This window comes from Nyctereutes procyonoides, unplaced genomic scaffold (genome assembly GCF_905146905.1).
Source record: "Nyctereutes procyonoides isolate TBG_1078 unplaced genomic scaffold, NYPRO_anot_genome, whole genome shotgun sequence".
NCBI classification, from domain to species: Eukaryota; Metazoa; Chordata; class Mammalia; order Carnivora; family Canidae; genus Nyctereutes; species Nyctereutes procyonoides.
This window is the reverse complement of record NW_026575028.1, coordinates 7,969,012-7,996,775: the sequence shown is the minus strand read 5'-3', so window position 1 is coordinate 7,996,775 and position 27,764 is coordinate 7,969,012. Positions and strand designations below refer to the sequence as shown.

The following is a 27,764-nucleotide window of genomic DNA, read 5'->3' as shown; positions in this document are numbered from 1 at the left end:
TACTGAAGCCTCTCGGGAAGGGCAGAGTTCCAGAAAGGGGCGGGAACTCCCGAGTGCGTAATTCCTGTGCGCGAGGTTCGGGCCCGCCGTGGACGCTGGGGAGGGTTTAGAAGGGAGCGCACTTCCGGTGCCCTTTCTCCCGCGAGCTCCGCGGGCCCCGGACCCTCGTGGGAAGGGTGCGGTCTCTAAACTGGAGTGGGGTCGAGGTAGGCCGGCGCCCGCTTCTGACGTCTGGTGCCGCCGGCCTCAGGATCCGACATGGCCCAGAACCTGAAGGACTTAGCGGGACGGCTGCCGTCCGGGCCGCGGGGCATGGGCACGGCGCTGAAGCTGCTGCTGGGGGCCGGCGCCGTGGCGTACGGCGTCCGCGAGTCGGTGTTCACCGGTGAGCAACCTCTGCCCGCTCTCCGGACCCTGCGGCTCCCCGCAGACCCCCTGCCCGGTCCCGCCGGGGCCCCGCGCAGACCCAGCCCCTCTCCCTGCGCCACCGGAGGCGAGTACATACTCCGCAAGTTTGGGCCTGATCCCCACCCCTCTCCCCACAGTGGAAGGCGGGCACAGAGCCATTTTCTTTAATCGGATCGGTGGCGTGCAGCAGGACACCATCCTGGCCGAGGGCCTTCACTTCAGGTAATGGCGGGCAGAGCGGACTGACCCTGACCCTTCACCCTTGAAAGCCAACCCACCAGTGGCTGCGGGAGGACTTCAAAGGCTTGATTCAGCGCTGCCCTTTTACTTCCCCACCCCATGTCCTGGACAGTAGGTGCTGCCCAAAACTCCTGCAGCACAAAAAGTGTTCTCCAGAGGGAGAAGAGAATTCCTCCTTGCCCTTGGTCATTGAGAGGTGGAGCAGGCCAGCAAACACGTGGTGAGGAAAAGCCGGCAACCTCGTGAGAGTGCAGGCTCCTAATACCTGTCCCTGCACCCTCCCCTGCAGGATCCCCTGGTTCCAGTACCCCATCATCTATGACATTCGGGCCAGACCGCGAAAAATTTCCTCCCCCACAGGCTCCAAAGGTAGGTCTGGGCACTTGGAAGTCCCTGGCAGGTGGCCACATGAAGTAAGCAGGGGAGCCTGGCAGGAGATCCTAGGGGAAGAGGAGAGGTCACATCTCTTGGGCCTTGGTTTCTACATTTGCAAAAGAGCTGTGATAAAAAGTATCTGCCTCTGAGGTTAGTTAAAGCAGTACATTCTGGACACTCTGTGCTCATCCATATCTATCAAGTGAATCTTCCTGCTAATGTAAATTCAGCAAGAGCAGATTGTCCTTTGTCTTATTCACTGCGTAGATCAAGGCCTTATTGTGAAGCCTTGTTTTAACTGCTTGACTGATTCTTTCCACTAGTTTCCCCTGTCTTGGGGAAACTTGGCCCCACTTTTCTCTGGTGCACATGTTCCCTTCTAGACCGTACATAGAAGCTGTGTCTTTGAGATGCTTTGGACTCCTTTCTCTTACACAGTAATTCAAGTAATTCACCTGTAATGTACCGCGTAGTACTGTTTTTAGTGTGATGGCTTAGCATTCCCTGAATCCTAGGCCCTGGGAATAAAGGATTCATAAAACACGATCTTTGTTCTCAAGTCCATACAGTCTGGTAAAAAAGGCAAATGATTATGATGAAGCTTGACAAACCTATGGTAGAAGTTGAACACAGTGCAGAAGCAAAGTGAGAGGTCAGCTTTACTGGTGGAGAGCTGGTGGATAGGCAAGACTTTACAGTGGGAGAGGAACATCTGGCCTGTCACCCTTCACAGCACCGCACTGGGTGCAGAGAGAGGCATGTGGAGGAGAAAATGCTTAGGGCAGGGTGCTTGGCTAAAAGGCCAGATGAGGCCCCCAGTGCCCTGACCAGCCCCTGCTGACCTCTCAGACCTACAGATGGTGAACATCTCCCTGCGAGTGCTATCTCGACCCAATGCTATGGAGCTTCCCAGTATGTATCAGCGCCTAGGGCTGGACTACGAGGAGCGAGTGCTGCCGTCCATTGTCAACGAGGTGCTGAAAAGCGTGGTGGCCAAGTTCAATGCCTCGCAGCTGATCACCCAGAGGGCCCAGGTCTGACCTGTCATCGTCTACATAGCTTCACACCTTCCCTTCTCGGCCTGGAGCAGTGGGTATTAGGAAGGACAGCTTGTTAGGAAAGGCTCATGACTCTGGTTTCCTTTTCACCTTAAAACTGGACTAACAGCCACTGTGGGGAAACAAGTCAGGACCAGTATTCAAGGGCGTTCAGCCTTAGAAAGCATGGGAGAAAACACTAGCCAAGGTCTAGTGGTACACACTGTACAGGGGAGAGCAGAAGGTTAGGCATCACTGTGACATGCCGGAAAGATTGGACCAAGTCCTTTCCAACTCAGATGTTCTAGTTGAGTAACCAAGAAAGGGTTAGTTGTGTCTGCCATTTTCAGGAGATCTGGTATTCAGATGATCACAGCAATACTCCTCCCTTCCAGTTCTCCAGTCCCTTCAGTCCACCCTCCCTGACCCCCAGGTATCCTTGTTGATCCGACGGGAGCTGACGGAGAGGGCCAAAGACTTCAGCCTCATCCTGGATGATGTGGCCATCACAGAGCTGAGCTTTAGCCGAGAATACACAGCTGCTGTGGAAGCCAAACAAGTGGGTGAGTTCTGAGATGGATGCAGCCAGGGTTTCTGAGAACATGAGAGGTAGAGTCCTAGACACCGCACATCTGTGACTTCCTGACTCTCCCCACCACAGCCCAGCAGGAGGCCCAGCGAGCCCAGTTTTTGGTAGAAAAAGCAAAGCAGGAGCAACGGCAGAAGATTGTGCAGGCCGAGGGTGAGGCTGAGGCCGCCAGAATGATATCCTTCTGCTAGAGAACTCTGCCCAGCCCCTGGAGCACTGGCTTCCCCCTTCTCCCTCCTGGGCCGGCTGATGACACTAAGGCGAATGCGACTCCGTGCTTTCTGGCCCTTGGCTCCCTGGGGTTGGGGGTTTTGAACGGGATCTGAAATCTTAGTGGGGTGCCCGAGGCCTGGCTCCTCACTATAAGGCAGATCCATAGCAATGCCGGCCTTGTCTCCACTTCTGCTGCTGCCTCCAGTTCCTGGCAGCTGCCTGCAGGGGGGCCTACAGGTGGGGACCAATATGGGACTGGGCACGAGCTATCTGAGCGCAACCTTGGATCTGACAGCCCAGAGAGGGGCTAGAGTAGTAAGCACAGCCAAGGGTTGCGGCCAGGCCTTGTGTGAACCCTTAACCCAACCTGCTCACCTTGGAGAAGCCCTGAGCAAGAACCCTGGCTATATCAAACTGCGCAAGATCCGGGCAGCCCAGAACATCTCTAAGACGGTGAGCCCAACGTTCCCCGCAAGGCAGCCATGAGTCTGGAATTGTTTTAGGTGAAAGCACGTTGAAATGAGGGGATTAAAATCCTGCTTGTTGGGGTTTCTACTCAAACAGGGCTTTTCCAGCACACTTCCTCCATTAAACATTATTTCTGGGGGCTCCCTGGCCTTTTTATGCTTCTGTTCGGTGCTAATACATCATAGTTGCTCGCTGCTCTGGATCTTTGTCTGAGGGCAGACACCATGCCTTCTTCACTGATTGCCACAGCCCTGTTCCTAACCCACGTGTATTCCATCAGTGGTTATTGAATTGCAAGGTAGGTGTCCAGGTGTGAATACTAGCATCCGTTTTTTATTTCCTGCCTCTAGATCGCTACATCACAGAACCGTATCTATCTCACTGCTGACAACCTCGTCTTGAACCTACAGGATGAAAGTTTTACCCGGTAAGACACGTGACCTACACAGTGGAGTGTCAGAGCACGGGACCTGAAAAGGTGCCATTTCTGGTTGCTGAAAGACACCATTTCTCTGAAACAAAGTTAGGAAAGTGGGTGGTTGACCATCTCTAACTTGATTTTTCTCTAAGATTGGTTTTACGAGCTCAAACAGGATTATTCATATAAAAAGCACTGGATTTGTGAGGTTTCATCCTAACCAAAAAGTAGTAAAAGATAATATTGCGTACTGGGAGGCCCTAAAATTGCTGCTCGAGGGCGTGGAAGGATGCTAGAAAGGAGATGTGAGAAGTGGCAGTGGCCAAGGGAACCAGCCTCCTCCTCCTTGGAGTGAGACTCCTGGCTTCAACCATTTGTCCAAGGAGGGTTTAGAGTGGGTGGGACCTGAAACTTTCTAATCACTCATGCATTTCTCTTCTCTTCCTGTGTTTCCCATTTGCCTGTTGATCCACAGGGGCAGGTGAGTTGTTGGCGCATCCTTGTTCCTTTGGGGTCTGCAGTCCCTGCCTCTTTCCCCCCCACTCCCTGCGTCCCCATTCTGACCTCATCACAGGGGTTGTCCCCTCACTATGGAGGAGGGAGTGCCTGCGGGGTTCTGCCTCTCAGGTTTAGTTCTTTTAACGTGCGTCTTTCCCATTTGCACAGTGACAGCCTCATCAAGAGTAAGAAGTGAGCCTGGTGACCAGGAATCCGACTCCCAGAGAAGTTGATGTTTCTTCCCTGGTGTTTGAGGAGCCAGCTTGAGGTCCAGCATACCCCTGTCCCACCCCCAGTATCATGTGATGGCCCCTTCCTGCATCTTTCCTCCCAGCCCTTGGATGAACAAAGCCTGACCCGTTTGCCCCCCAGGGAATGATTTTGCTCCTCCCTGTGTTGGCCAGAGGTGTTGGGGACAGTGTGATTTCTGAGTGATTTCCTACAGTGTTGGTTCCTCCCTCCAGGTCGGGAGGCAATAACCACCATCCCAGGAATTCTCAATAAATTTTTATTACTTAAACGGAAGTCTTTGCGACAAGTGTCTCATCTGGGTGAGGGGAGGCACGCATGCGCAGGTTCACATCACGCCCTGCTGGGTCCGTGTCTGCCAGCAGGGGGCGTAGAGATTCCGACCAGGGCAGTTCAGGAGTTAAGGGCCCGGGCCTGCGGGACTGCGGCTCACCCTCTAGGCCCAGTGGAATAAAATCCAAAACAGGACGCTCGCTGGGAGCAACAGGTCCTCCGTGAGGCCCAGCTGCACTTTTCACTCCACCCTCCACTTGTACATCACCAACATTTATTCACCAAGGTTGGAGCAGCTGTGGCTTTGCTGAGCTAGACCAAAAAAATGTGATGACCCCAACAGGAGCTGCTTCCTTGGTAACAAGGTTCCATGTAGCTGTGGGGGAAACCAGTTGTGCCTGTCGAGGGACTTTGTGTTCAAAAGCCCAGTGGATCATGTTCCTTGCTGTGAGCTACCCACACTCAATCTCAGTCACCGCGTGTGTGAAGCCGTTTGTGGAACAGGGTTTTACCTACAGAGGTAGCTCTTCTCGCCCGCAGCTCTGCACCCCCCACAGCAGGTACCCTTTTAGTCCCTACACAGCTGCCTCATATCCTTCCCAAGGCAGCCCTCAGCATTTCAAGCACCAGAGAAATGAATTACCACAGCCCCCATGTCCCATCCCTTGTCTTTATGGGGAGACAAGGAACATTTGGAACCATTAGCCCTGGGGGCAAAAGTATGGGAATTACAGAGTATAGGGTAGGGAGAGGAGATGAGTCCTAGAGGGTCAGGGACTGGATTCATCTTCCATGCCTCAGATTGTCGAAGAAAAGTAGATTAATGTTCCCCTGCTCTGCAGGTAAGTATCATAAAAGAGTCAGGGAGAGGAAGCAGATCTGGAAGCCCCACTCCGGGCCTGGGAGCCTGAGATGAAGTCAGCAATTAGACAAAAGACACGTCAAGTGACCTGAATCAATCCACCACCAGTTCCGATCCACACTTTATTTCTTTCACCTTCCCGAGGCGGGAAGAGAATGGAAGTACCTGGCGAACAAGTGTGTTTCCAAATCCTGCTGCGGCTCCGGGGCAGCCATTTTGTCTCCTCCCCATTGTTCCCCTTTTCTAGTGATTTATACCCCCCATCCAAAGGTTAAAGGTCAGAGGTGATTCATCAGGAGGCCTCCATGGTCTTCAGAGCGCCCTGAAGGTCACTGCTGAGGGAACCGGCCCGGGGGCCATCTTTACCAGACAGTGTTAGGAGCTTCGTGACTAGACCATCCAACACTGTACTGGAAGATGGACCCAGAGCCGGCGGACGTGCAGCTCCAGGCCAGAGCTGACCAGTTGCTACAGGGACCCTGGCCGCAGGCCAGGTGAGGCCTCTTGAGAGGATGTAGCCAATCCCAAGCTCAAGGTCGGCTGTGGGTTCTGGATCCACCAGATGACAAATCACACCGGGTTGGGGGAGGGGCTCGGGGCCATTGTGTCCCTTCAGTGGGCAGCCAGCCAACCGAGAGCCACCTCTTTGGCAGCACCCTTCACTCAAGATGAAGAGGCTTCCACGCTGTGGGGGGAGGTTCGGGAGAGGGGATCACAGCCAGCAGTGGGGGCCAGGGGCCCCAAGGCGATAGATGTCGCTGACACAGGGGCAGGGGCCTCCATCATTACCCGGCAGTATTAGAGACTCCCAACCAGCACCCAAACACTGCTGGGTAAGACGGGGGCCCCCACCCAGCCTGCCCACGTCCAGGTCAGGCGGTCCTCCGCCCAGGCTCCTTGTGGAGAGGCTGCGGAACCCTGGTTCCCATCCCCCCACCACCCGAGTCCCTGGGGACACTTCCGGGTGAGCCCTGGAGCCCGCGCCAGCCCCACCCTGAGCTGAGGATCCACTGCGCCCCGGGCAGGTCTTCCGCAGCCCCCTGCCCAGCCGCTCTCCGCCTTGGAGCCCCTTCCCCGCCGGCCGCAGGGCCTGTCCTGCCCCCACACACATCCATCAGCCCTGAGCCCCACTCCGAGGTCCCCAGCTCAGCCCCAGAAACCAGCTCCCAGAGGCCTTTACCTGTCACTGGGCCGCCTGCCCCCCAAGGAGTGAGTGCCGAGGAGAGGAAGGGGAGTCGAGGCCCAGGATCCAAAGGCCTAGAGCCCGCCTGCCTGGGCCTCCACTCTTCCTCCTTCCTCCTCCGCCTGCCTGGCAGCGCAGGCTCCTCACCTGGGCCCCGCCCGCCGCCCCTGCGCACAGGTGTGTCCTCCTGCCATAGGCTGCCCCCCCACTGCCTTAACCCCTTCCCTCCCGGCCGCCGTAGGCACCTCCTCTGAGGCCTGGCCGCCTCACTAGGCCTTCCTACCCTTTCCCACAGGTCTCTTCTCTCCGACCAGCCTCCTCTGCCGCCTGGGCCTATACTTGGGAGCCTGATCTCCTTTGGGAAAAGAGAGGGACTGGTCTTGGGCTCCTTTGCCTTCCTCCTTGGTCTCTCCCCACAGCTACTCCTGCCCTGCTAGTCCCTTTCTCTGAGGCCTCCTACCCTGCCCATGGCCAGAGAGCCCTGAGCTCAGTGAGGGGTCGGCTCGGCACAGGTTGGGGTCCCCCCAAGCTTGTGCTGGGCAGCTCTGCCTGTTGTAGGGCAGGCAGGTCCCAGAGGGGGTTGCCTCCCTGTCCTCAGCCCTCGTGTTGGGGAGCCCACCCCTCCAGGAGGCCAGAGCTGGCCAGAAACACCAGCACTGACTCTAACCATTAAAGTACTAAGCAGCTCCCCTGCAGCCCTTGCACTGGCCCCATGGGGAGAAGCGACCCCCGCCCCGTCCTGTGGGGGTGGGGGCACCATGCACCCTTTCAGGGCAGAGCCACTCCTGGGCCCACCTCAGTGAGCTGGGTCTAGGTCCCAGTCCATGGGCAGTTAGCCCTAGGGAGGCTAGAGGGGTGGGACCTGCCTTTCTTTTGTGCAGCCCTAGACATTGAGGGGAGAGGAACCTTGAGGCCCACAAGCGATGCCCCACCCACTCACCCCCCGGAGGGCAATGGCCCCAGGAGCTATAGTGTGGCCCAATCCAAGCTCTCTTCTCTCGAGCCGTGTCTCTCTCTGTCTCCTCCCCCCACCCCGCGCCCCCTGTCTCCTTTGTTTGCATCCTTAACACCTATCTGTACGTATTTGCTGTTTGTGGCCTGTTTCTGCCTCCTAGCTCCCCACGACAGGAACTGTCTTGTTCACACCGTGCCCCAGCACTGCTCCAGGGCCTGTGACACAGTGGACACCCAACCATAAAGCACCTGCTGTACAACAGTCAGGGTCAGTGCCCTCCTTGGCCTGTCCTGCAGCAGGGAGCCAGTCCTTCCGAGGCAGAACTTCACAGGCTTCCCTCGCCAGGACCCGGACCTTTAATCAAGGTAAAGCCCTAACACAAGGAAGGAGTCTCTAGCAGTTCACCCTGGACACAGGACAAGGAAGAGGGAACAAAAATAAAACTGCCAGGAGCACAGGGGCAGCGGTGGCCCCAAAGAAGGGAGGAGCAAGAGGCATTCATGAGCCCGCAGGAGCCCAGAGAGGGGAGGGGTGGTGGGTGGTGCCAGGCCTATGCTTCCTGGCCTTGGCTCTCAGATCTAGAAGTCAGTCCCAGAGGAGTGTGCTTGTGTCCCCTCCGGGCGACCCCGGCCATGCCTCCAGGAGTATGTGTTCTGGAGCCAGGCGGCCTGAGCTAGAATTCTAGCTTCACTACTCAGTAGTTCTGCACCTGTGAGCAAGTCATGTAGTTGATCTGTGCCTCGGTTTCCCCCACAGTGAAATGAAAGTGACACAGGTACCTAGACTGAATTAATACGTGTAGTCTTTTGGGGGCACTTGATTGGCTCATTTGGTTAAGTGTTGACCTTTGACTGGTGATCAACTCCCACCTGGGGCTCCCTGCTCAGCGGGGAGCCTGTTTCTCCCTCTCCCTCTGCTGCTCCCCATGCTTATGGCCTCTCTCTGCGTGTCAAATGGTTAAATAAAATCTTTAAAATATATATATCTGTAGTGTTTTAAGTGGTGCCTAACTCATGACAAGTGTGTAATGAATTATCATTGCCAGTTGTGGTCTTTCTCCCTTGTCACAATGATCTTCACACTCTGTCAGGATCATCCTCCATTTTATTATATATATATATATTTTTTAAGTGACGTATAGTTCACACACAATGTTACATTAGTTTCAGGTATACAACATAGTGATTCCACAAGTCTGTATGTTACACTCGCTCACCACAGTAAGTGTAGCCACCATCTGTTATCATACAACTATCACAACACCATTGACTATATTCCCTACGCTATGCCTTTGATCATTCATCCCTGAAAGGACAGGCTGAGGAACCTGGCCCACGGTCACACTCCTAGTATGTTTAGCAGAATCCAGAACCAGGTCTGTATGGCTGTGAAGGCCTAGCTTTAATTCATGCAAGTGCGCGCGCAGCGCGCGCACGCACACACACACACACACACACACACACACACACACACACTCACCTCCCTCTTCGAGTCCCCTTCTGAGCCCCCCTACCCAAGCATTCTGAATTAGAGACCCACACACAGTGATTCCCTGGGGCTTTATTTACAAGAGTAAAGGGCCTAGGGCCGCCTGGGGCCTTGCTGGGCTATATACAGGGTCAGGAAGAGGGAAGTAGGGATGCAGCATTTAAATTACAATAGAATTGGGGGCGGGCTCCTAAGTTCCGGCTGTGGTTGGTCCACAGGAGGCCTCTGCAAGGATCAGGCCTGAGGCTGCAGAGAGAAGGGAGTAAGAGAGTAAGAGGGTGCCTGGACCCGAAAAGGGGACCAAAAGGATCCATAATGGTTGGAAAGGGCAGGGTGAGGTTGTAGCCACCCCAACCATCCAGGGGAAAGCGTTGGATCCAGGGAACACTTGGGGCAGGGCAAGGCGGAGCCCGGAGCAGAGAGGCCATACCCTGGCTCACTTCCTCTTAAGGGAACCCTTGCTCTTCTCCTTGTCCGCCGACCGCTGCTTCTTCACCTTCTCCTCCTTCTTGTTCTTACTCTGCAAATTCTCATATACGTCCTCCTTGTGTCTGCAGGTGGGGTGGGCAAGTGTGGGCAGTTGCCACAGTCAGGAGATGGGGCAGGATTACCCAGCACCAGCAGCCCCCTCTGGCCCACCCCTGTTTCACAGGTGAGCAAACTTAGGCCAGGAGAAAGGAGACCTGGTCAGCATCCTTTTCCTAGACTAGAAGCTCCTTGCGGGCAACAGCTCCATCTCACACATTAGTAATACCACCAGGACCTGGCATGGGACCCAGGTAGAGGACACTCAGGGAATATTTGTGAGCAGAGGGAGTAAGAGGCAAGCTTGAACTTGAACCCAGGTCTCTCTGACAGCGGCACTTGTCATCTCTGGAAAGGAAGGATCGGGCCAGGGAGGAGGGTAGGCAGGGGTCACTTACTTGGAAGAGGTGCGGGATGCCTTGGCATGGGCGTTCTTCATGGCTAGGGGGTAGGTGATGTTCCCATACTCTGACTCCCGGCCCTTCTGGGACTGTGGGCAGAAGTGTGGTGGGAGGGCAGTGGTCCCAGCAGGACCAGGAGACACCCACGGCCCCCCACCGCTCTGCTGAGCCCTGCTCCGCACATACCTGCATGACCTCCAGCTTCTTCTTCGTGGTTTCAATGAACTGGGCGATGGCCACATAGATGAACTTGTACTGTGCCTCCGTTTGCACCATGCCCGAGCGCTGCGCCCGCACCATCTGGATCGTCTTCTGGATGTCGATGTCACAGTCCAACCCTGGGCAGGCATGACAGTTGGACCTCAGGCCCAGGCAGAGGAGGACACTGAGGGGCCGCTCACCCAACACCCCCCAACACCTGCATCCCCCATGGGTCACCCTCACCTTTGGTGGAGATGCTCTCCATGAGCATGTCGATGACAATGATGGTTCCTGTGCGGCCGATGCCTGCACTGGGGAGGGAAGGGGGCACCATTAGAGGCCCCGGCCATGCCTCACCAGGAAGGGAGAGCCCCAGCGTTCAACTCCAGCGTTCAAACTGAGGCTCCAGCGAGATGAGGTAATGTGCCCGGGGTCACTGGGCAGCCTAACCATAGGCAGAAGCCTGCCTGCCAGACCCTGAGGTCCAGGCACTTGCACTCAACACTTCAGCCAAGGGATTTGTGGGTGGGCCCAGTTCTCCCAGGGCCGCCCCGCCTGGCCTTCCTTCTTTCCAGCATCTCACCCTTCCACTTCCTGCTCTGCCTCCTCATTGCTGGCTGGGGGCTGCTCTTCAGCCCACCAGGGTCCCTCCCCCCACCCACTCTGGCACTCTGGGCCTCCCCTGGCCCTCTCCCGCACCCTTGGCCTGAATGAGGCTTCCCCGCCACTGCACACCCCAGCCCCACCTCGCACTCTTCAAAAGTTTTATTTAGATCTTCTTTCGAGAGGACTTTGTTTCCCATTTTTTTCAGACCCTGAGGACCAGGAAAGGACAGCCCTTGTGGCAGCAGGGCAGAAAGGTCACTGGGGTCAGGAGATGATGTGGAGATGCTGTGTGAAGTGTGAGGTCTCCCTTATTTCCCCACCTTCCACCAGCATCCTAGAGCAAACAGATCCCAGGAAACTCAGGATCCCTCAGAGACCCCAGTCCTGTCTGCTTTGCGGGGCCGCCAGGCTAGTGGCCTGAGTTGCACTAATTTCAAACCCAGATTGTCAAAAATAACCCCCCCTTACCCACTTCCTTCCTGTAACATCTAAATAAAGGCCATGGGGATTTCAAGAAGTGGAAGGGGAGTAACAGGAGGGTCGTACTTAGCAATGGGCCGGCCGCCAGAGGCAGAGTCCCTGAGATGACATGTGAGGGGCACCCCCAGATTCAGCCCACCCAGCCCTGCCCCAGGGCAATAGTTGCTGGTGGGAAGAAGGAAGACATGTGAGGCCCCAGCCTGGGGTCACTTGAAGGGAGTAGGAAGGGAAGCAGATGAAGCAGGCTCCCATTTCCCCATTCCCAGCCTAATGGGAGTTATTAAACCAGCAACGGCTCCCATTTCTTGAGGGATTACTAGGTTCCAGACACAGGGACGGGGTCTTATTGAATCCTCACATCAACCACAGGAGAGCCTGAAGTGACAAATGAGGAATCTAAGGGTCAGAGAAGTGAAGTAATTTGTCTGAGATCACACACACAGCCAGTGAGTAGAAGAGCCAGAATTTTAATCTACAGTGTCTGTCCAGGAACCTGCACCCACGGCCCCCCACGGACCCAGGCCAGGTCAGTGAGGACTCTGCCCCTCACTTTGCTGACCGCACCCCCCTTGCTGCCTAGCAGGAACAGGGTCTCCTGATCATGAACACGAGGTCCTCCAGTGACCTAGAGATACATGTGCCCCTTTGGAAGACATCACCCATCCCCACACAACCCTGGAGGCCAAGCTGGGGTCACTAGCTGGGAAGGGGGAGAAAGAGGAAGGCTAAGCATCCCTGGGGCTACAGATAGAAAAAAGAAAAAAATGGAGAGCCACACCGACCCCAGATGGAAGGTGGCAGGGCCCAAGAAGAAATACAAGCTGAGAAAGCCCGTGAGAGACAACAGGAGTGGCCAGAGCCTAGGTGTGTGGTGAGTGTCAGTGCACTTTCCCGCTGGCCAGCTGGCAAGTCGCTGGGCCTATTTCCTCATGGGTATTTGGCAGGGTTGGGTGAGATGGTACGTACAGGGAAGTTTCTAAAGAAGCCACCCCTCAGGCACAGGATCAATCAGTGGGGTTAGCTCAAGCTACGCTTCCCGCCTTGGATCTGGAACCATCAAGGAGCCCGGATGAGGCCATGAGCAGGTGGAGGCATTTAATGCGTTAACATGTAAATTAGTGCTTCCAGGGCACTGAGTTAGCAGTATTTACTAGCCAGCTACTACTTTTATTTTTATTTAAAAAAAAAGGATTTTTTTTGTTTGTTTTTTTTATCTTGCCTCGGTGGCAAGAGACACTTTAAGGAAGAAAGCCCATTTAAAACCGGGGTCTGGGGGTGCCTGGGTGGCTCAATCAGTTGAGTGTCTGACTTCAGCTCAGGTCCTGATCTCAGGACCTCTCTTTTATTTTTATTACTACTACTCACATCATTATTGTTCTCACCTGCAATGCACAATGATGGGGCCTGCATGAGGCAGACTTTCCTGCCGTTGGTTGATCTGGTCCAGGAAGCTGAGGACACCTCCAGGCTCACTGGGGACCCCATGGTCAGGCCAGCTCAGGTACTGGTAGTGCCAGATCTCCCGAACCAGGTCCTCCTGGGCAGAGCGCATACAGCCAGTGCCCTCTGTTCCCACGCATCTCCCCATCCCACCCAACCAGACAAAACAACAGATCCAAGGAGGGGCCCTAGGAGTGAGGCAGGAGTGGAGGATACTCACATTTTCCAGTGGGGAGACCTGTAAAGTACGGAGTTTGTACTCTGCAGTGTCATGTTCCCTGCAGTTGGTAACTACGTAAGGTCCATACACACGCTGAGTGCCCACCTCTGGCCAATACGGGACACACTTGTTCTGCAAAGGGAGGGTGGCGGTGAGAAATGAGGCACAGAATGTACGGGGGCATGTTCCAGGCCCCTTTTGAGGTCCTGAGTCCCTGGTGCTGGTCCAGTTAACATTTGCTGGATGAATAGAGATGCTGGCCAAGAGTCAGAGGCGGGATCTGGTCCTGCTGGCCACCAGCAGGTCATGAGGCCTGACTGAGCCACTTGGCCTTACAATTCATTCAGTAAACACCGGCTGGGGCACACAACGTATCTGAAGTTGTACAGACCATGCTGGAGTCCCAAACATAACTACAAAGCAATCTGGGCCTCTATGTCTCTAGGAATTCAGAGAGAGACAGTGGAGCAGGGAAATCAGAGCCGCTCAGGGGCACAGGGTACGGAGGGAAAGGGTACCCTCCCTCTAGATTATAGAGGAAAACAGAGGTGGCTTCACAGAGGAGGGAGAATTTGAGCGGGGTCTTCAAAAATGAGGAGTCTGTCCAGCAAAGATAGTACAGAGAGAGGAAGTCCTTTCCTAGCAGAAAGCAAGCTTGTGCCAAGGTGTGAGAACCTGAGGCAGGGCAGAACGTTGTAGGGAAGCCACCATGCCTTGAGTGCCAGGTGTGGCTTTATCCGGAAGACAACTGGGAGCCACCGAAAAATTCCCAGGGAGCCAGGGAGCATCTTGATGCTCCAGTGAATGCTCTAAGAGGGACCCCCTCTGACTTCTGTGCAGACATGTGGGAGGTGGGGGAAGCCCACAGGGAGGGAGGCCAGCTGGGCAGTGGGATGAGGGTGAGGGTGAGGGTGAGGGGCAGACTCCAGAGAGAGTTATGAGGCAGAGAGGACAGGAGGCAGGTTGCTTCTGGCAAGAGACACTTTAAGGAAGAAAGCCCATTTAAAACCTGGGTCTGGGGGTGCCTGGGTGGCTCAGTCAGTTGAGCATCTGACTTCAGCTCAGGTCCTGATCTCAGGATCCTGGGAAGGAGCCCCATATCACATGGGGTTCCCTGCTCAGCGGGGTATCTGTTTCTCCCTCTCCCTCTGCACTCCACTCCCCCCACACACACTCATGTGCTTTTTCTCTAATGAATAAATAAAATCTCAAAAAAAATAAGAATAGGGATGCCTGGGTGACTCAGCGGTTAAGCGTCTGCCTTCCACTCAGGACCTGATCCCAGGGTCCTGGGATCGAGTCCCACATCTGGCTCCCCACAGAGAGCCTGCTGCTCCCTCTGCCTGTATCTCTGCCTCTCTCTGTGTATCTCTAATGAATAAATAAATAAAATATTTTTAAAAAATAAACAAATAAAACCTGAGTCTGGTGGTCAGGAGAACCCCAGGTTGGAAGCAGGGATCTGGGAGATAGTATAACCCCAAGAGTGTCTCTGTGCCTCAGTTTCCCAACAAGGGTTGACCTTGCCCTCTGAGGTTCCTTTCTGCCCTGGTATCTGGAGTTTCTCTGGTTTAATGGTAGTGGATAGCAAGCACTGGGGAGGGGTTGGAGGTGGGGACCAGGGGACAGCATAGGACTCGGCCTTACCCGGCCTTTCTCCACCTCCCGGGTGGTCATGACGATGACGCGGGTGTTCTCCTGCCATGCCATTTGCCAGAAGTCATTGACTGTGGCCTCCAGGCAGCCCTGGCTGGCGATGTAGGTCTTAGTGTTCTCTTCGGGGCCTAACAGCTCGTTCTGGAAGCAAGTGTAGAGAGCTGCACCCCAGGACTGTGAGTCCCTGCACCCTCACCCCCCTCACCTGCTAACTGGCCGGCTTCGGCCTTGCCTACATGTCTCTGGATCCAGTACCTGCCCAGAGACGGGGAATCCCCAGGGCCCGGCTTCTCCTCCCTTGACAAGTGGGTGCCACCCACCTTGACGTAGTTGGCATTGATGTAGTCGGACCCAGGGATGTTACTGTCACGTCCCTGCAGGATCACTCGGGTGTGGTCAACTGGGAGGAAATGAGACAGGCCTGGGTCAGCCAAGAGCTCACCAGCCCCTGGATTAGACCCTTCCTAAGCTCACAGGCCATTCTTGTCTCAGAAGCCAGGAGGCTCTTAGAGCACTGTGGGCAGGCAGGGGTGGAGAATCTGCATGGGAAGGGGGGTGAAGGTTTCCAAGGAGGGAGGATGGTGGATGGTGAGGAGGAGGGTGGATGGCGGGATGTGAGGAGGCTCCCCTGACAGGAGCAGAGGCTTCCTGAATGCAGGGAGGCTCTGTTGTGTGGGTGTGGAGGTAGACCCTCCTTGAGAGGGGGCAGAGACCCGTGAGATGGGGTGGAGGTTGGCTCGGGGAAGGGGAGTCTCCTGGGTGAAGAGACGCTGCCTGGGAAGGGGGAGGGATGGAGGCTGCCTGCAGGTATGGTGCTCACACGGGAGAATGTTCTTATAACGGTTCTTGCTCTTATTCTCTGGCCGCTGCCCTTCCAGCCGCTGGTGCAAATTCTTCACCTCCTGCTTCTGCAGACTCTGAGGGGAGAGAGAGGGAAATAAAGCTCCAGCCCCTGGAGGGGCATCGTGCCCGGAGATACAATGGAGCAGACCAGTGTGAGAGGTGGGGAGACAGGGAGCGGGGTCGCCACGCCAGTCGCCCTGACGGTGCCCACCACACACCTCAAACTCCTCCCAGAAGCCGGCTTTGGCTGTGTCCTCAGACTCCTGCTTCTTGTTGAGTTCCAAGACCCGATTCTCAATGTCAGCTGCATTCACCCGAGTGGCATAGTATGGCTGGCCGAGGACAGGGGGAGGTCAGCAACTTGCTATCTCAGAAGCCCCCGTGTCTGAGGGATTGCTCAGGAAAACGGAAGGAGGCAGCCAGGCCCACACCTCTCACCTGCCGCAGGTAGACGAAGGCACCCGAGGCCTCCTCAATCCCTGTCTTCTTGAAATGCTCCACCAGGTCTGTGAGGCTGTCAAAGGTCTCTGCACCACCCACTGTGTAGCGTCCACCCTGAGGGATGCCAAGTCAGGCCACTCACATGACCTGAGTCTCCCTCCCTCGACCCCCAGCCTTGGACCAAAGCCCAGGCTCATCCTCCCCACCATCCATGCTCCGCCTGGCAGGATGCCCTCCCACCACTCAGTGGCCTTACCTCACACATGACCTTGATATGAGTAACTCTGAGCGGGGAGCCCAGGCCAGCCTTGGGTTGGTCACTGAGCACGGACAGCACAAAATCTCCAGGCTGGCTGAGACTCTCACGCACGAGAAATGTCCAGGGTTCACCCTTGGCCTGCAACAATGTCTCTGCCTGCCCCCCAGACATGTGGCCATGGTACCACCTAGAGAAGGCAACATTGGGGAAGGTGATACTTGAGCCAAGGGGCCAGCACCAAGCAGAGACATTCATAGAGGGGGACAGGGAAATCGAGTGACTGTGACGTGCCACGCACCATGTTAGATGCTTTCAAATCCACCATATTTTTTTAAGACTTTTTAAAAAAAATTTTTAAAGATTTTTTTTTTTAATTTCAGAGAGAGGGCAGCCTGGGTGGCTCAGTAGTTTAACGCTGCCTTCAGCCCAGGGTGTGATCCCAGGGTCCTGGGATCGAGTCCCACATCAGGCTCCCTGCATGGAGCCTGCTTTTCCCTCTGCCTGTGTCTCTGCATCTCTCTCTCTCTCTCTCTCTCTCTCTCTCTCTCTCTCTCTGTGTGTGTGTGTGTCTCATAAAATAAAATAAAATAAAATAAAATAAAATAAAATAAAATAAATTTCAGAGAGAGAGTGAGCAAGAGTGAGTGAGAGAGCATGAGTGGCTGGTGGGGAGAGGCAGAAGGAGAGGGAGAGGCAGAGTCTTCTCGGAGCAAGGAGCCTGACGTGGGGCTCCATCCCAGGACCCTGGGATCACGACCGAAGCCAAGGCAAATACTTAACCGACTAAGCCATCCAGGCACCCCAAGACTTTTTTTTAAAGATTTTATTTATTTGAGAGAGAGAGAGAGAGAGAGACAGAGAGAGAGAGAGAGAATGTGTGAGAGCACGAGTCAGGGGGACAGAGGGAGAGGAAGAGGAAGAAGCAGATTCCCAGCTGAGCAGGGAGCCCAGCGCAGAACTCGATCCCAGGACCCTGAGATCATGACCTGAGCCAAAGGCAGACACTTAACCAACTGAGCCACACAAGTGGCTTAAAGATTTTTTTAAAGTCATCTCTACACCCATCGTGGGGTTCAAACTTAAAGTCCGAAATCAAGAGTTGCACGCGCCTCCAACTGAGCCAGCCAGGCACCCCTCAAAGCCACCACCATATTTAGGTCCATTGCTCTCACAAAAATGCTGAGAGGTAGGAACCATCTCATTTTACAGACGAGGAACCTGAAGTTGAGCGATCGTACCCTGGCTCAAGGCCCTGGCTTGCTAAGGAAGCTTCGGGAGTTCTAACCAGACCTGCCTCTGAGAGTGTTAAGCCAGAGACAGAAAGGCAGGCCATATGCAGAACAACTGGAGGGGAAAAACTGAGGAAGGGTCCCAGGAAAGCCAGGACTGATTAGGGAAAGAGGAGGGAGACCAAGAGAAACAAAGAGGCCAAACAGCAGGGGCAGTGGAGATGGGGGTCACAAGGGATTCATGGGGCCACCCACCCCTCAATGACAGGGAAGACAGACAACCCTGCGGGGGAAGCGGTGGTCTGGGGGGCTCTGGGAGGCTCAGAATAACATCACTGGAGGGGAGACTGGGGCTTAGAGGGGCTCAGAAAGGGCAGAAAGCAGAACTAGGACCTTTCCCCGAAGCACACCCCCTTCCCAGGAGGAAACCGTAGCCCCACAATGCCCAGCCCCACAGGAAACCACGTGATGGAAAAAACACAAAACTCCTTCTGGGGAGAGAGTGAGAAGTGAGGGTGTGAGGTTTCCTCAGCCCAGGGACCAGGGGAGGGGGCATTTTCCAACCGCAGGGATGGGGGGGAGGATGGAGGAGCACATGGGTCCTGCCCAGACACACTCCTGCCCTGTCCAGGAGCAGTACCTGGGAGGCCACCCCACCCCACCATTCAGGGATAGACCAGGGCACACCCCCCACACACACCCACTCTGGCAATGGGGTGGGGGCTGACCCTCGTCCCCCTGGCCCAGGATGAGGAAGTTTCCATGCAAATATCAGGCTGACCACAGGCAGAGTGCTAGCCATTGGTGGGACAAATGCAAATTCCCTCAGAGGAGGAGGGGCAGCCTCCAGAGCCAGGAAAACAAGAGAGGGATGGAGAAAGAGCCTCCCATACACAATCCCAAGGTCAGGGGTTAGCCAGGTGTCCTGACGTGAGGGACCAAAAAGGCTTCTGAGAGTCAGCTTCCCTGGCCTCAATACCCTCTATTCTTCCCTCCCTGCCAGCCCCCAGCTCTGCCCTCCTCCTGCTACTCCAGGCCTCAGGCTCTCCCAAGGAGAGCTTCTCCTTCCTTCTTCTAGCTCCATCCACAACCTCCTGCTCCTCTAGGGCCTCCACCAGCCCACCATCTAGCAGGGCAGAGGCTGGTTTAGGCCAAAGAGGAAGAGAGGACCCCCAAGAGTTCAAGAGGGTCTGAGTGGCAAACCCCCATGAATGCTGTCAGCAGGATGGAGGAAGAGGGCAAAAAGGTGTGTATACCAAGAAAGGACCAAGGAGGGCCACCATGAGCAGTCATCCAAGCTTGGGCTTTACTCCTCCAAGAGGTGGCTTCAAAGGAAACGGATCGATGGCTTCATGTTGGCTAGAGAATGGCATCCAGCAGTGGGCCACGAGGCCCTCACCTAGGCCTTATCCTCACGCATCTCGAACTTGCCATCAGTGACTTGAACAAAAATACTGGGCAAGTTAAGAGGCATGCATCTTAGAAAGAGTGAAAACTGACGGAATCAAGGTCTATCATTAGGTCAACAGTCAACGCACAAATACAGGACAAGGGCAGGCTGCCTTGGCCCCAGAACGTAAAAAAAAAAAAAAAAAAGCTCCTAGAATTATTCGTCTGACATTCACCTTAATGGAGCTGTCACTGGGATGCAGCTGCTGAAATAAACCCCCATGTAACGCTGAGTGTTCAGGCTCCCAACCCCCACCCATGCTTTAGGGAGACCATGTGAGGGGCAGCCTGCCCAGTCCTGGAGACCACATCTTTGGAGCCAAAGGGGACAGAAGGGCAATGCCTTGAGTACTACCCTGTGCCCAGGTACTAGGCCCCTTGCACACGCGACCATATCATAGTTACCACCGATCTGTGTTCCAGGCAAGGGACTGGTCAAGCTCTCCCAAGTCCCCAAAAGCAGACCCGTCATCACTGTGTTACTGAGATAAGGCATTAAATGTCCTCATAAATATAAGTCCCTATGTTCCTCCTCAACATCAATCTCTCCATGTATTAACCTGTGCTGAGGGAGAGAATAGTATGGCAAGGCAGATTTGTTTCCACAGAAGGAAGGAGAGCTTTCTAACAACAGAGCTGGCCTACTACCAAATGTAGCCACTAGGCCTCTCCATCACTAGGAGGGCCTGGGTTGCCAGCTGGTGGAGACCCTGGAAAAGGGGAAGGTGATGTTCCCTGCTTTCCCAGGGGCTGAGGGAAAGTAGTGGGAGGTCAGTCCCCTGAGGCATGGGCCTGGGATCACACAGAAGAAAGAGGCCCACAGAGCCCTGGGCAGGAGAGGGTGGAAGTCAGCCCGCCTCCACGTGGGAGTGGGCCAGGAAGCCCCTCACCTCTCACTGGTGGGGTCGGAGCAGTTCAGCGGGTACTTGAGGTGGATTATGGTGCCATCTCGATCCTGCAGGACGCCTTGCTGCTGCGTGTAGTACTCCACTAGCTCTGTCAGCGTCGCAAACTTTTCCCCTCCATACAGGTCATAGAAATCTCCTGAGTTCTGGATCCGAATGTGGGTCACCTGATCCCCCACCCTGCAGGGCACCGGGCGGTGAGACCAGTGGGTGCAAGAGGAGAGATGGGGACAGAGGGGGGATGGGCTGAGGTCCAGAGTCCCAGGCTCACACAGGGGGCGGGGGGACACATTGGGTGCCGGGGCCTGGGGAGTCGGCACTGCCACAAGGGAACCAGAAGGGAGCCACTTGCCCTGGCCGGAGTTGAGGGCCACCTACCTGACGGAGAGGGAGAAGTCACCCTGGTTCTTGCGACTGGGCCGGGCCAAGAAGCTTCCATGGACACCGCGGCCCTTGAGCAGGGTCTCTGCGTCCAACCCACTGAGGTCTCGGTGAAACCACCTGGAGGCCCGCAGAGCAATGAGGAGAGGTCCTTCCTTCCATCCGCAGGGCCCCCTTGCCTCCTGCATCCCGCAGGCTCCAGGACCTTACCTCACCATCCTGGGGGCTCCCTGAGAGGAAAGGGGTGCAGGGAACGAGGTGCACTGGCGAGTCCGGGCAGGCAGAGAGCTCTGGGCCTACGGCCTCAACACGGCTCTGCTCGAGCGCCCAGGCTGCCTGTCAGCCCTGGCCGTGGGTTCTGGGGCTGCCACTCCACTGGCCCCAGGGCCAGCCGGCAGCAGGGCGGGGACAGGAAGGGGCGCGGCCGACCCCTTGGGGGAACTCACTGTACTTCTCGTTTTAGGGCAGAGCGAAGAGAAGCCAAGCAGGGTGGCAGTGGGGGTGGGGATGGGGCCCACTTCCCACACGGCTGCCATCAAAGGCTCCAGGAACATGGCACTCTGCAAACGTGACGACACACGACATAGGGACACAACTATGCCTGGCACCTGATGGGTGGAGGCCATGCTTCATAAGCATGAACCCCCGCAGTCACAGGCCATCTCATCTTCCTCCACAGGCTGCTTCCACACACCCTTCCCCTCCCCTGTCCAAGCTCGTGATAATGGTGACGGTGACAACTCTCGTTCCACGGAGTCTCACTGTAGGCCAGGCACCATGCTAGCATGTCATTTATGTACCTCATTTGGTTTATTCTTCCTAATAGCCCCACAAAGCACATGCTGTTTTTTTTCCCCCATTTTACAGAGGAGGAATCTGAGGCTCACAGAATGTAGGGAACTTGCCTGAGGTCAGCCGGTCGGTAAGGGGTGGTGCTGGGATGTGACCTCACACTGTGGTTCCCAAGCCAGGGATTTTAGCAGCTGTATGCCAGCCCTTGGGGACTCAAAGGACAGAGGTGGGGACCTCTTGTCCACTGGGGGCTGCAGGGAAGGGGAGACTTTATTAGAAATAATAGCCAAGGCCAAGCAGATGCTTGCAAAGGGAAAGGCACCCTCACCTCCTCTGGCACACACATCTGAAGAGGCACCGCCGGGACAGAGGGATGGACAGAATGTCTCCTGCACAGCTGTCAGACTTACACCTTTTCTACTTCTTATCCCAAGTCTTTGCCCCACTGTGCCCTAACCAGGTAGTGGAGCCAAGAAACAGAATGCAAGGGGCAGCAGATCTGGGAATGCAGGTGGGGGTAGCCCCCTTGGGTATGTCCACCCTATGCCTGAGTCATAGATTCTTGTCAAGGGGTCTGGTCTGAATCGGTTCAGAGCTCAGGACTCTGACTAGGGGCCTGTCTCCTGTGGGCTGAGGACCGAGGTCCCTGCCATGATTGATATTCTCAGGGCTGGCTGACATTGAGAGGCCCTACACCCCAGGAGCTCATGATAATCTCCATGTGTAATTCCACATACAAACACTGGGATCCCTGGGTGGCGCAGCGGTTTGGCGCCTGCCTTTGGCCCAGGGTGCAATCCTGGAGACCCGGGATCGAGTCCCACGTCAGGCTCCCGGTGCATGGAGCCTGCTTCTCCCTCTGCCTGTGTCTCTGCCTCTCTCTCTTTCTCTCTCTGTGACTATCATAAATAAATAAAAATTAAAAAAAAACCACAAATACTACCAAACCAAAACAAGAGGAAAGCAATCCAACAAAGGAAACACAGAAAACTCAGATTGGTGGCTTCCCCCAGGGAGGGAGCCTGGGGGAGAGGGCTGAGAGGGATATTTACATCTCCCTTATACCGGTTTTATTTTTTTAATTGACGTGTAGTTGACACACAATGTTGTTAGTTTCAGGTGTACAACATAGTGATTCAACAAGTCTATGTAGGGGATCCCTGGGTGGCGCAGCGGTTTGGCGCCTGCCTTTGGCCCAGGGCGCGATCCTGGAGACCCGGGATCGAGTCCCACGTCAGGCTCCCGGTGCATGGAGCCTGCTTCTCCCTCTGCCTGTGTCTCTGCCTCTCTCTCTCTCTCTCTCTCTCTGTGACTATCATAAATAAATAAATTAAAAAAAAAACAAAAACAAGTCTATGTAGTATGCTCTGCTCACCACAAGCATAGCAACGACCTGTCACCATCCAACATTATTACAATACCACTGACTATATTCCCTATGCTGTGCCTTTCATCCCCATGGTTTTTACTCTAACTGGAAGCCTGTACCTCCCACTCCCCTTTCACTCATTTTGTCCCTCTCCCCTCCCCCTTCCTTCTGGCAACCATCAGTTTATTATCTGTGTTTATGGATCTGTTTCTGCTTTTGGTTTGTTCATTTGTTTTGTGTTTTAGATTCTACGTATAAGTGAAATCATATGTTCTTGTCTTTCCCTGACTTATTTCACTAGTACCCTCTAGATCCATCTTGTCACAAATGGCAAGATCTTATTCATTCTATGGCCAAGTAATATTCCATTGTATGTATGTACTATATCTTCTTTATCCATTCACCTGTCGCTAGACACTTGGATTGTTTCCTTACCTTGGCTACTGTAAATAATGCCACAGTGAACATAGTGGCACCTGTATCTTTTCAAATTAGTGTTTTTATTTTATGTGGGTAATAATTACCCAGTAGTGGATTTACTGGATCAAATGGTTTTTCTATTTTTAATTATCTGAGGAACCTCCATACTGTTTTCCACAGTGGCTGGGCCAATTGACATCCCCCCCGCCCAGCAGTGCACAAGGGTCCCTTTTTTCACATCCTCACCAACATTTGTTATTTCTTGTCTTTCTGACTCTAGCCATTCTGACGAATGTAAGATGGTATCTCATTGTGGGTTTGACCTGCATTCCCTGATGATGAGCGATGTTGAGCATGTGTCTGTTGGTGATCTGGATGTTTTCTTTGCCTACATTTTTTTTTAATGTTATAGCAAGGATATGTATTACCTTTATAAAAATAAATAAGTTGACTGGGAGATGGCAATTTCTAGGAAACCACTAGGGTGCTGGGAACACTCTGCATCTTAATCTGGTTGGTGTATACACAGGTGTACATAAACATGATGTTCATCAGGCCGTTTGCTTAACATTCATGAAAACTATGCTATACCTCAATAAAAAGTAAGAAAAATAAACAAAGTGCCAAAGCTCAGTTAAAGTCTTGGTTTCCTACAATGACTACTTTATCACTTTTTCAAACATCAATTTCTCCCCCCAAAAATGGGCTTTCCCCCTTTCCCCCCTCCTTTCTGGTACCTGGGAAATTTGTTCTGTTTATTTTATGACCTAATACTGACTACCCTTTCAGTCTTGGACTTTGAGCCCCACCGAAAGCCCACATATCCCTTCCCTGAGCTAGAGGCATAAAGAGGATCTGCAGAGTGGGCTCCACTGCAGGGGGTGCGGGGGTCCACAGTCAGTCATGCTCACCTTCAGAAGTTCAAAGACTAGCATAGTGCCTCATGCAGAGCACATGTCCAATAAACAAGCTCACCAATAGCCATGCACAGGCATATTCAGCTCTCAGTCCTACACGTACACACCCTGCTTGTCATACACAGATGACATACAAACATACACATGCACACAGTCCCATTCCGTGCATGCACCTCACCGTCTGTGTCCATCTACACACGTACCTGGCCCAGTGCAAATACCCACACATGGACACACCATCCTGGCCACACATGACACTGCGGGTCCATGTCTCCCTCTCCACTGCTTTGCTCTGTGCTCCCCCTTCCTTTGTTCCCACAGCGGGGCCTGTGCCTCCCAGGCATTTGACTCTTGGTCACCACCTGGCTGGCTCTTAATCATCATCCAGCTCTCGGTGTACCTGTCATCTCCACAGGAAAGCCCTCCTGGATCCCTCCAGTTAATGATGCCATTGGCGCTCCCAATCATTTGCAAGCACACGAAGAATCCACCTTCATTTTCCACATAACACTTCTGAAAATCTAAAATTAGTCCTATTTATTGGATTCTTTGTGGTGTCTATTGCCTCCCACTTGAATGAAGCTCCGTGAGAGCAAGGACTGTGTCTGTCTTCTTCACTACATGGCTGCCAGCATCTCAAAAAGTACCTGGCCCCTAACAGATGCTCAACATGCATCTATAGAAGAAATGATACGTGGGAAGGGGAAATGAAGGGACACTGAAAGAAGGTGGAATGAACACCAGATGTTGGGAAGTTATGTGGAAAGGGGGAGCTCTGTCAGATTTGCCTTTCAGACGTGTTCCATTTCTGATGATGTGGGCTACCCCAGGTTTTGGGTAAGCAGACAGGAGAGGCAGGGGACCAGAGAGTGAAGGGAGACAACCAACCCAAGGAGAGAAGAAATACACATCTGTCAGGGGGAAAGTGCTACAGAAAAGGAGGGGGCTGAGGAGCCTAAATGAGACTGGAGTTCCTCACATCTCAAGGGAGGGCCAGGAAGCAAACCCAGGCCAGGGGGCAGCGGTAGATCTCACACACTCATGGTCTGCACACCTGCCAGCAGCGAGTATGAACCCTGCCCCTCTCTCCCAACCTAACAGGAGACTGTGGCATCCAGGTGGAGCCGGGGACTTACCCACGGGACAGCATCTCCCCAGAGGGACGGGAGAGTCACAGGCTGAGGGCCACAAGGGGTGGGGCTGAGCCTGGGCGCAGCTGTGCACAGCAGCCCAAACAGGTGAGGAAGAACACTGGGAGCTCGGCTACTTCCTCCTTGATGCAGCCCGCCAGGCCAATGACACCACAGCAATGAGCCACTGGTCTAATAATCCCAGGAAAAGGGACCGGTGGGAGGGCCTCACCTCAGACTGCCCACAGCCATCTGCTTCTCCCTCAGGCCCCACTGAGTAGTCCAGGGCCGGCCTGTCCTCACCTCCCTCCCTTGGGAGGGGAGGAGCCACCTGGAGCGCCACCTGGAGCTTAGGCTGACAGAGCTGGTGGAGGGAAGATGGGTGGGAGCAAAGACAAGGAAGTAACCCTGGCCAAGGGAACACCAACCAATGGGGGAGCCTCCCCGCACACAGAAGCTAAGGGGACTCTGAAAAAGCTCAGGAAGCTGCACTCTTCAGAGGAGGCACCACCTGGGCAGGCCCACCCCCATCCCCACCACCAGGGTGTTAAGGGGCAAGTCCCTCCTCCCACCCTGCCCTGAAGCAGGGTTGTTCCCAGCAGGAGCATAGGAAGGATCTGGACAGGGAGATGAAGCAACCTGGAAAGGTGGAAGGAATCTGGGACCAAGAGGTGGGGGTTGTCAGGGTCACAAAGGACTAACGCTGAGGCTGTCACAGGCACGTTTATTATCCTCCGGAATGTCAAGATCTTCCCTTCCTGGGCAGTGTTGCAGAGAAGGGCCAAGCCTCAGGAGGCAGCCACACTGCCACCAGAAGCAGGCCCGTGGGGAGGCAGTGTCATGGGTGGCAGGAACAGCGCCTTCAGCTTGCCGGACAAGCTGGCAATCTCAGGATCCTGGGCTTCGTAAGACTTGACCAAGCGGGCAAACTTAAGGACACCTGCAAGGAGAAGTGGAACATCAACCCACACCCCCAGGGGACAGGTGTGCCCCACACATCAGGAGAGGGCAGCGTGAGCAGGAGTCACTGGCTGCTCCCCCTCTGGTCAAGTAGCTGTCTACAAAACAAGGCACAATTGGATGGGATGCAATGAATGAAGTATCCCAAAGCAGTGTGCTTCTTGTGGACCATTTTGGCGATTCAGTTCCATGAACACGCACAAGACCCCAAATCTATAACCTGAACACACACAGGAAGGCCATGGGCCAGCAGCGCAGAATCAAGAAGCACCCTTGGGGAACACCATGATCTCATCAAGGAAACTGACCAGCCAACCCTCCAACAGAGATTAGCTAAAACACCTTAGAGGGGCTGCAGGAGACATCCCACTACAAGTTATCAGAAGAGGGTTCAGGTCCAGCTCTGCTGTGACCTCAGGCACTTAGTTTCCTACTAGAGTCTGTTTCCTCATCTTAAAATGGGATAACAGTATAATAACTGGTAACTACAAAAAGCACTTTGGACTTCACCAGGCACAAATTCAGACTAGGCTCTGAAGGGCTCTGACAGCCAATACTGCCGGTCCCAATACTATCAGTCCGATTGTGGTTGCCTCCGTGTGACACGAGGAGGGAGGGCGGCTCAGGGATCCGATGGATGCAGCGCCCTCTCCTGGACCCACTCCACCCCCACTCTCAGGCCGACCCACCTTCCCCGTCGCAGCTGAAGCCATAGGCCTTGATAACCTCCTGCTGGATCTGCGTGGCCACGGGCAGCACGAACTGCAGCATCTTGCCCATGTCGTTGCAGGCGTTGTCCCGAGCCTCGTCCATGCGCACGGCGTTCTCCGGGGCCGAGAACGCCTGGATTACCTCGGCCAGGACCACTGCGAAATCAGACGCGTCCCCGGGTAGGCGCGGAGCAGGGCAGGCGGGCCCGGCCGGCAACGCAGGGAACAGGGCAGGCAATTAGTGGACTGCAGGCATAGCAGCCCGATAAACTCCCTCGCTCCAGGGGGCCAGGGCTCCTGGAGGACGGGGGTACCGGTGCACCCACACCCCACGCTCTGTACCTCCCCCCGCACCGTTCTCCAGCAGGGAGCCCGCCGGGCGGCTAGAATGCTCCTCACCCTTGGCTTGCTCGGCGCTCAGGGCCGCGGGCGGGGCCGAGGCGGACGCCATAGGGTAACAATCGCTGCACTTGCAGCGGGGCCAGAGCCGCTCGGGAGAAGGGAGCTGCTGCCGCCGAGAGGAGCTCTCACGGCTGACGGGGGTGGAAGGGAAGCAGCATCCACCGCGGCCGGAAGCAGAGGCAGCTTCTCGGCGCAGCGCGGCACCACCGCCCAAACGTCTTCGGAGGGAGACCACCGAGGCTCCCCCGCCGTCGGCAGATGCACAGGAGCGGAGACGACCTCCGCAGCTGAAACCCCTCTATTGTTGACTACGAGACGTGGGGGGGGGTTTTCCGGTGAGGACCGGAAAACCTGCTAGACAAATTCTAAAAGAGCTGTAACACTGCAGGAAGTGGCCTGGAGAGACCATGGGGTATCCAGGAATGCCACTCTTGGTGAGGGTGAGCTCAGCGTGGTGTTTCCTAATCTCGATTGACGTATAACCAACGGGCAACATTATGACTTTCAGAAGGAAAAACAGGGGAAAAGGAAACTTATTTATATCATTCATTTCTAGAGTTTGTGAACATTTGATTCGAGTCTATGCAAATGAACCCGAAGCTGATTGGCTGGCAAGGCTGGCCACACCCCCTCAGATGTTTGAGAAAGGGATTCGCAGCAATGAAGGCTGAGAGCTAAGGCGGTTCTCCGGCTCTCCTAAGACGGTCTTGTCCCTGCTGTGCGCTCCAGCCTAACGTCCTCCGATTCTTCCTCTCTTCTAGACGTCTGAAAT

The 27,764-nt window shown here is 54.8% G+C and overlaps 3 protein-coding genes and 2 non-coding genes across 7 annotated transcripts; 2 read left to right on the top strand and 3 right to left on the bottom strand.

Moving 5' to 3' along the window:
• The first annotated feature begins 101 nt into the window (after window positions 1-101).
• PHB2 (prohibitin 2) lies at window positions 102-4,766 on the top strand. The gene is made up of 8 exons (XM_055315362.1): window positions 102-385; window positions 546-630; window positions 938-1,017; window positions 1,873-2,057; window positions 2,494-2,623; window positions 2,722-2,825; window positions 3,238-3,315; window positions 3,681-4,766. Exons 1-8 carry the CDS (start codon window positions 259-261, stop codon window positions 3,759-3,761), a joined length of 870 nt encoding a protein of 289 aa, XP_055171337.1. The 5' UTR covers window positions 102-258; the 3' UTR covers window positions 3,762-4,766.
• LOC129503516 (small nucleolar RNA U89) lies at window positions 2,892-3,156 on the top strand. Its single transcript, XR_008663188.1, has one exon. It is a non-coding gene; the product is annotated as a small nucleolar RNA U89 (small nucleolar RNA).
• Window positions 4,767-9,313: 4,547 nt separating the features above from the next.
• Window positions 9,314-25,106, bottom strand: PTPN6 (protein tyrosine phosphatase non-receptor type 6). Of its 3 annotated transcripts, none has more exons than XM_055315622.1 (17): window positions 24,927-25,105; window positions 20,503-21,335; window positions 20,290-20,412; window positions 19,897-20,091; window positions 16,326-16,515; window positions 16,067-16,183; window positions 15,847-15,960; window positions 15,606-15,702; window positions 15,106-15,185; window positions 14,777-14,926; window positions 13,130-13,261; window positions 12,852-13,006; window positions 10,627-10,694; window positions 10,369-10,520; window positions 10,180-10,271; window positions 9,687-9,807; window positions 9,314-9,502 (listed from the first exon to the last, which is right to left on the bottom strand). In XM_055315622.1, exons 2-16 carry the CDS (start codon window positions 20,508-20,510, stop codon window positions 9,693-9,695), a joined length of 1,788 nt encoding a protein of 595 aa, XP_055171597.1. In that variant the 5' UTR covers window positions 20,511-21,335; window positions 24,927-25,105; the 3' UTR covers window positions 9,314-9,502; window positions 9,687-9,692. The 3 variants fall into 3 exon arrangements, with proteins under 3 accessions (XP_055171597.1, XP_055171598.1, XP_055171596.1); XM_055315623.1 differs by having other exon boundaries at window positions 20,503-20,522; window positions 24,927-25,082; XM_055315621.1 differs by lacking the exon at window positions 20,503-21,335 and having other exon boundaries at window positions 24,927-25,106.
• Window positions 25,107-25,624: 518 nt separating this feature from the next.
• On the bottom strand, window positions 25,625-27,382 carry CUNH12orf57 (chromosome unknown C12orf57 homolog). Its single transcript, XM_055315530.1, has 3 exons — window positions 26,990-27,382; window positions 26,570-26,746; window positions 25,625-25,860 (listed from the first exon to the last, which is right to left on the bottom strand). The coding sequence occupies exons 1-3, from the start codon at window positions 27,039-27,041 to the stop codon at window positions 25,709-25,711; spliced, it is 381 nt and encodes a 126-aa protein (XP_055171505.1). The 5' UTR covers window positions 27,042-27,382; the 3' UTR covers window positions 25,625-25,708.
• Window positions 27,316-27,377, bottom strand: LOC129503512 (U7 small nuclear RNA). The gene has a single exon (XR_008663184.1). It is a non-coding gene; the product is annotated as a U7 small nuclear RNA (small nuclear RNA).
• Window positions 27,383-27,764: the final 382 nt, after the last annotated feature.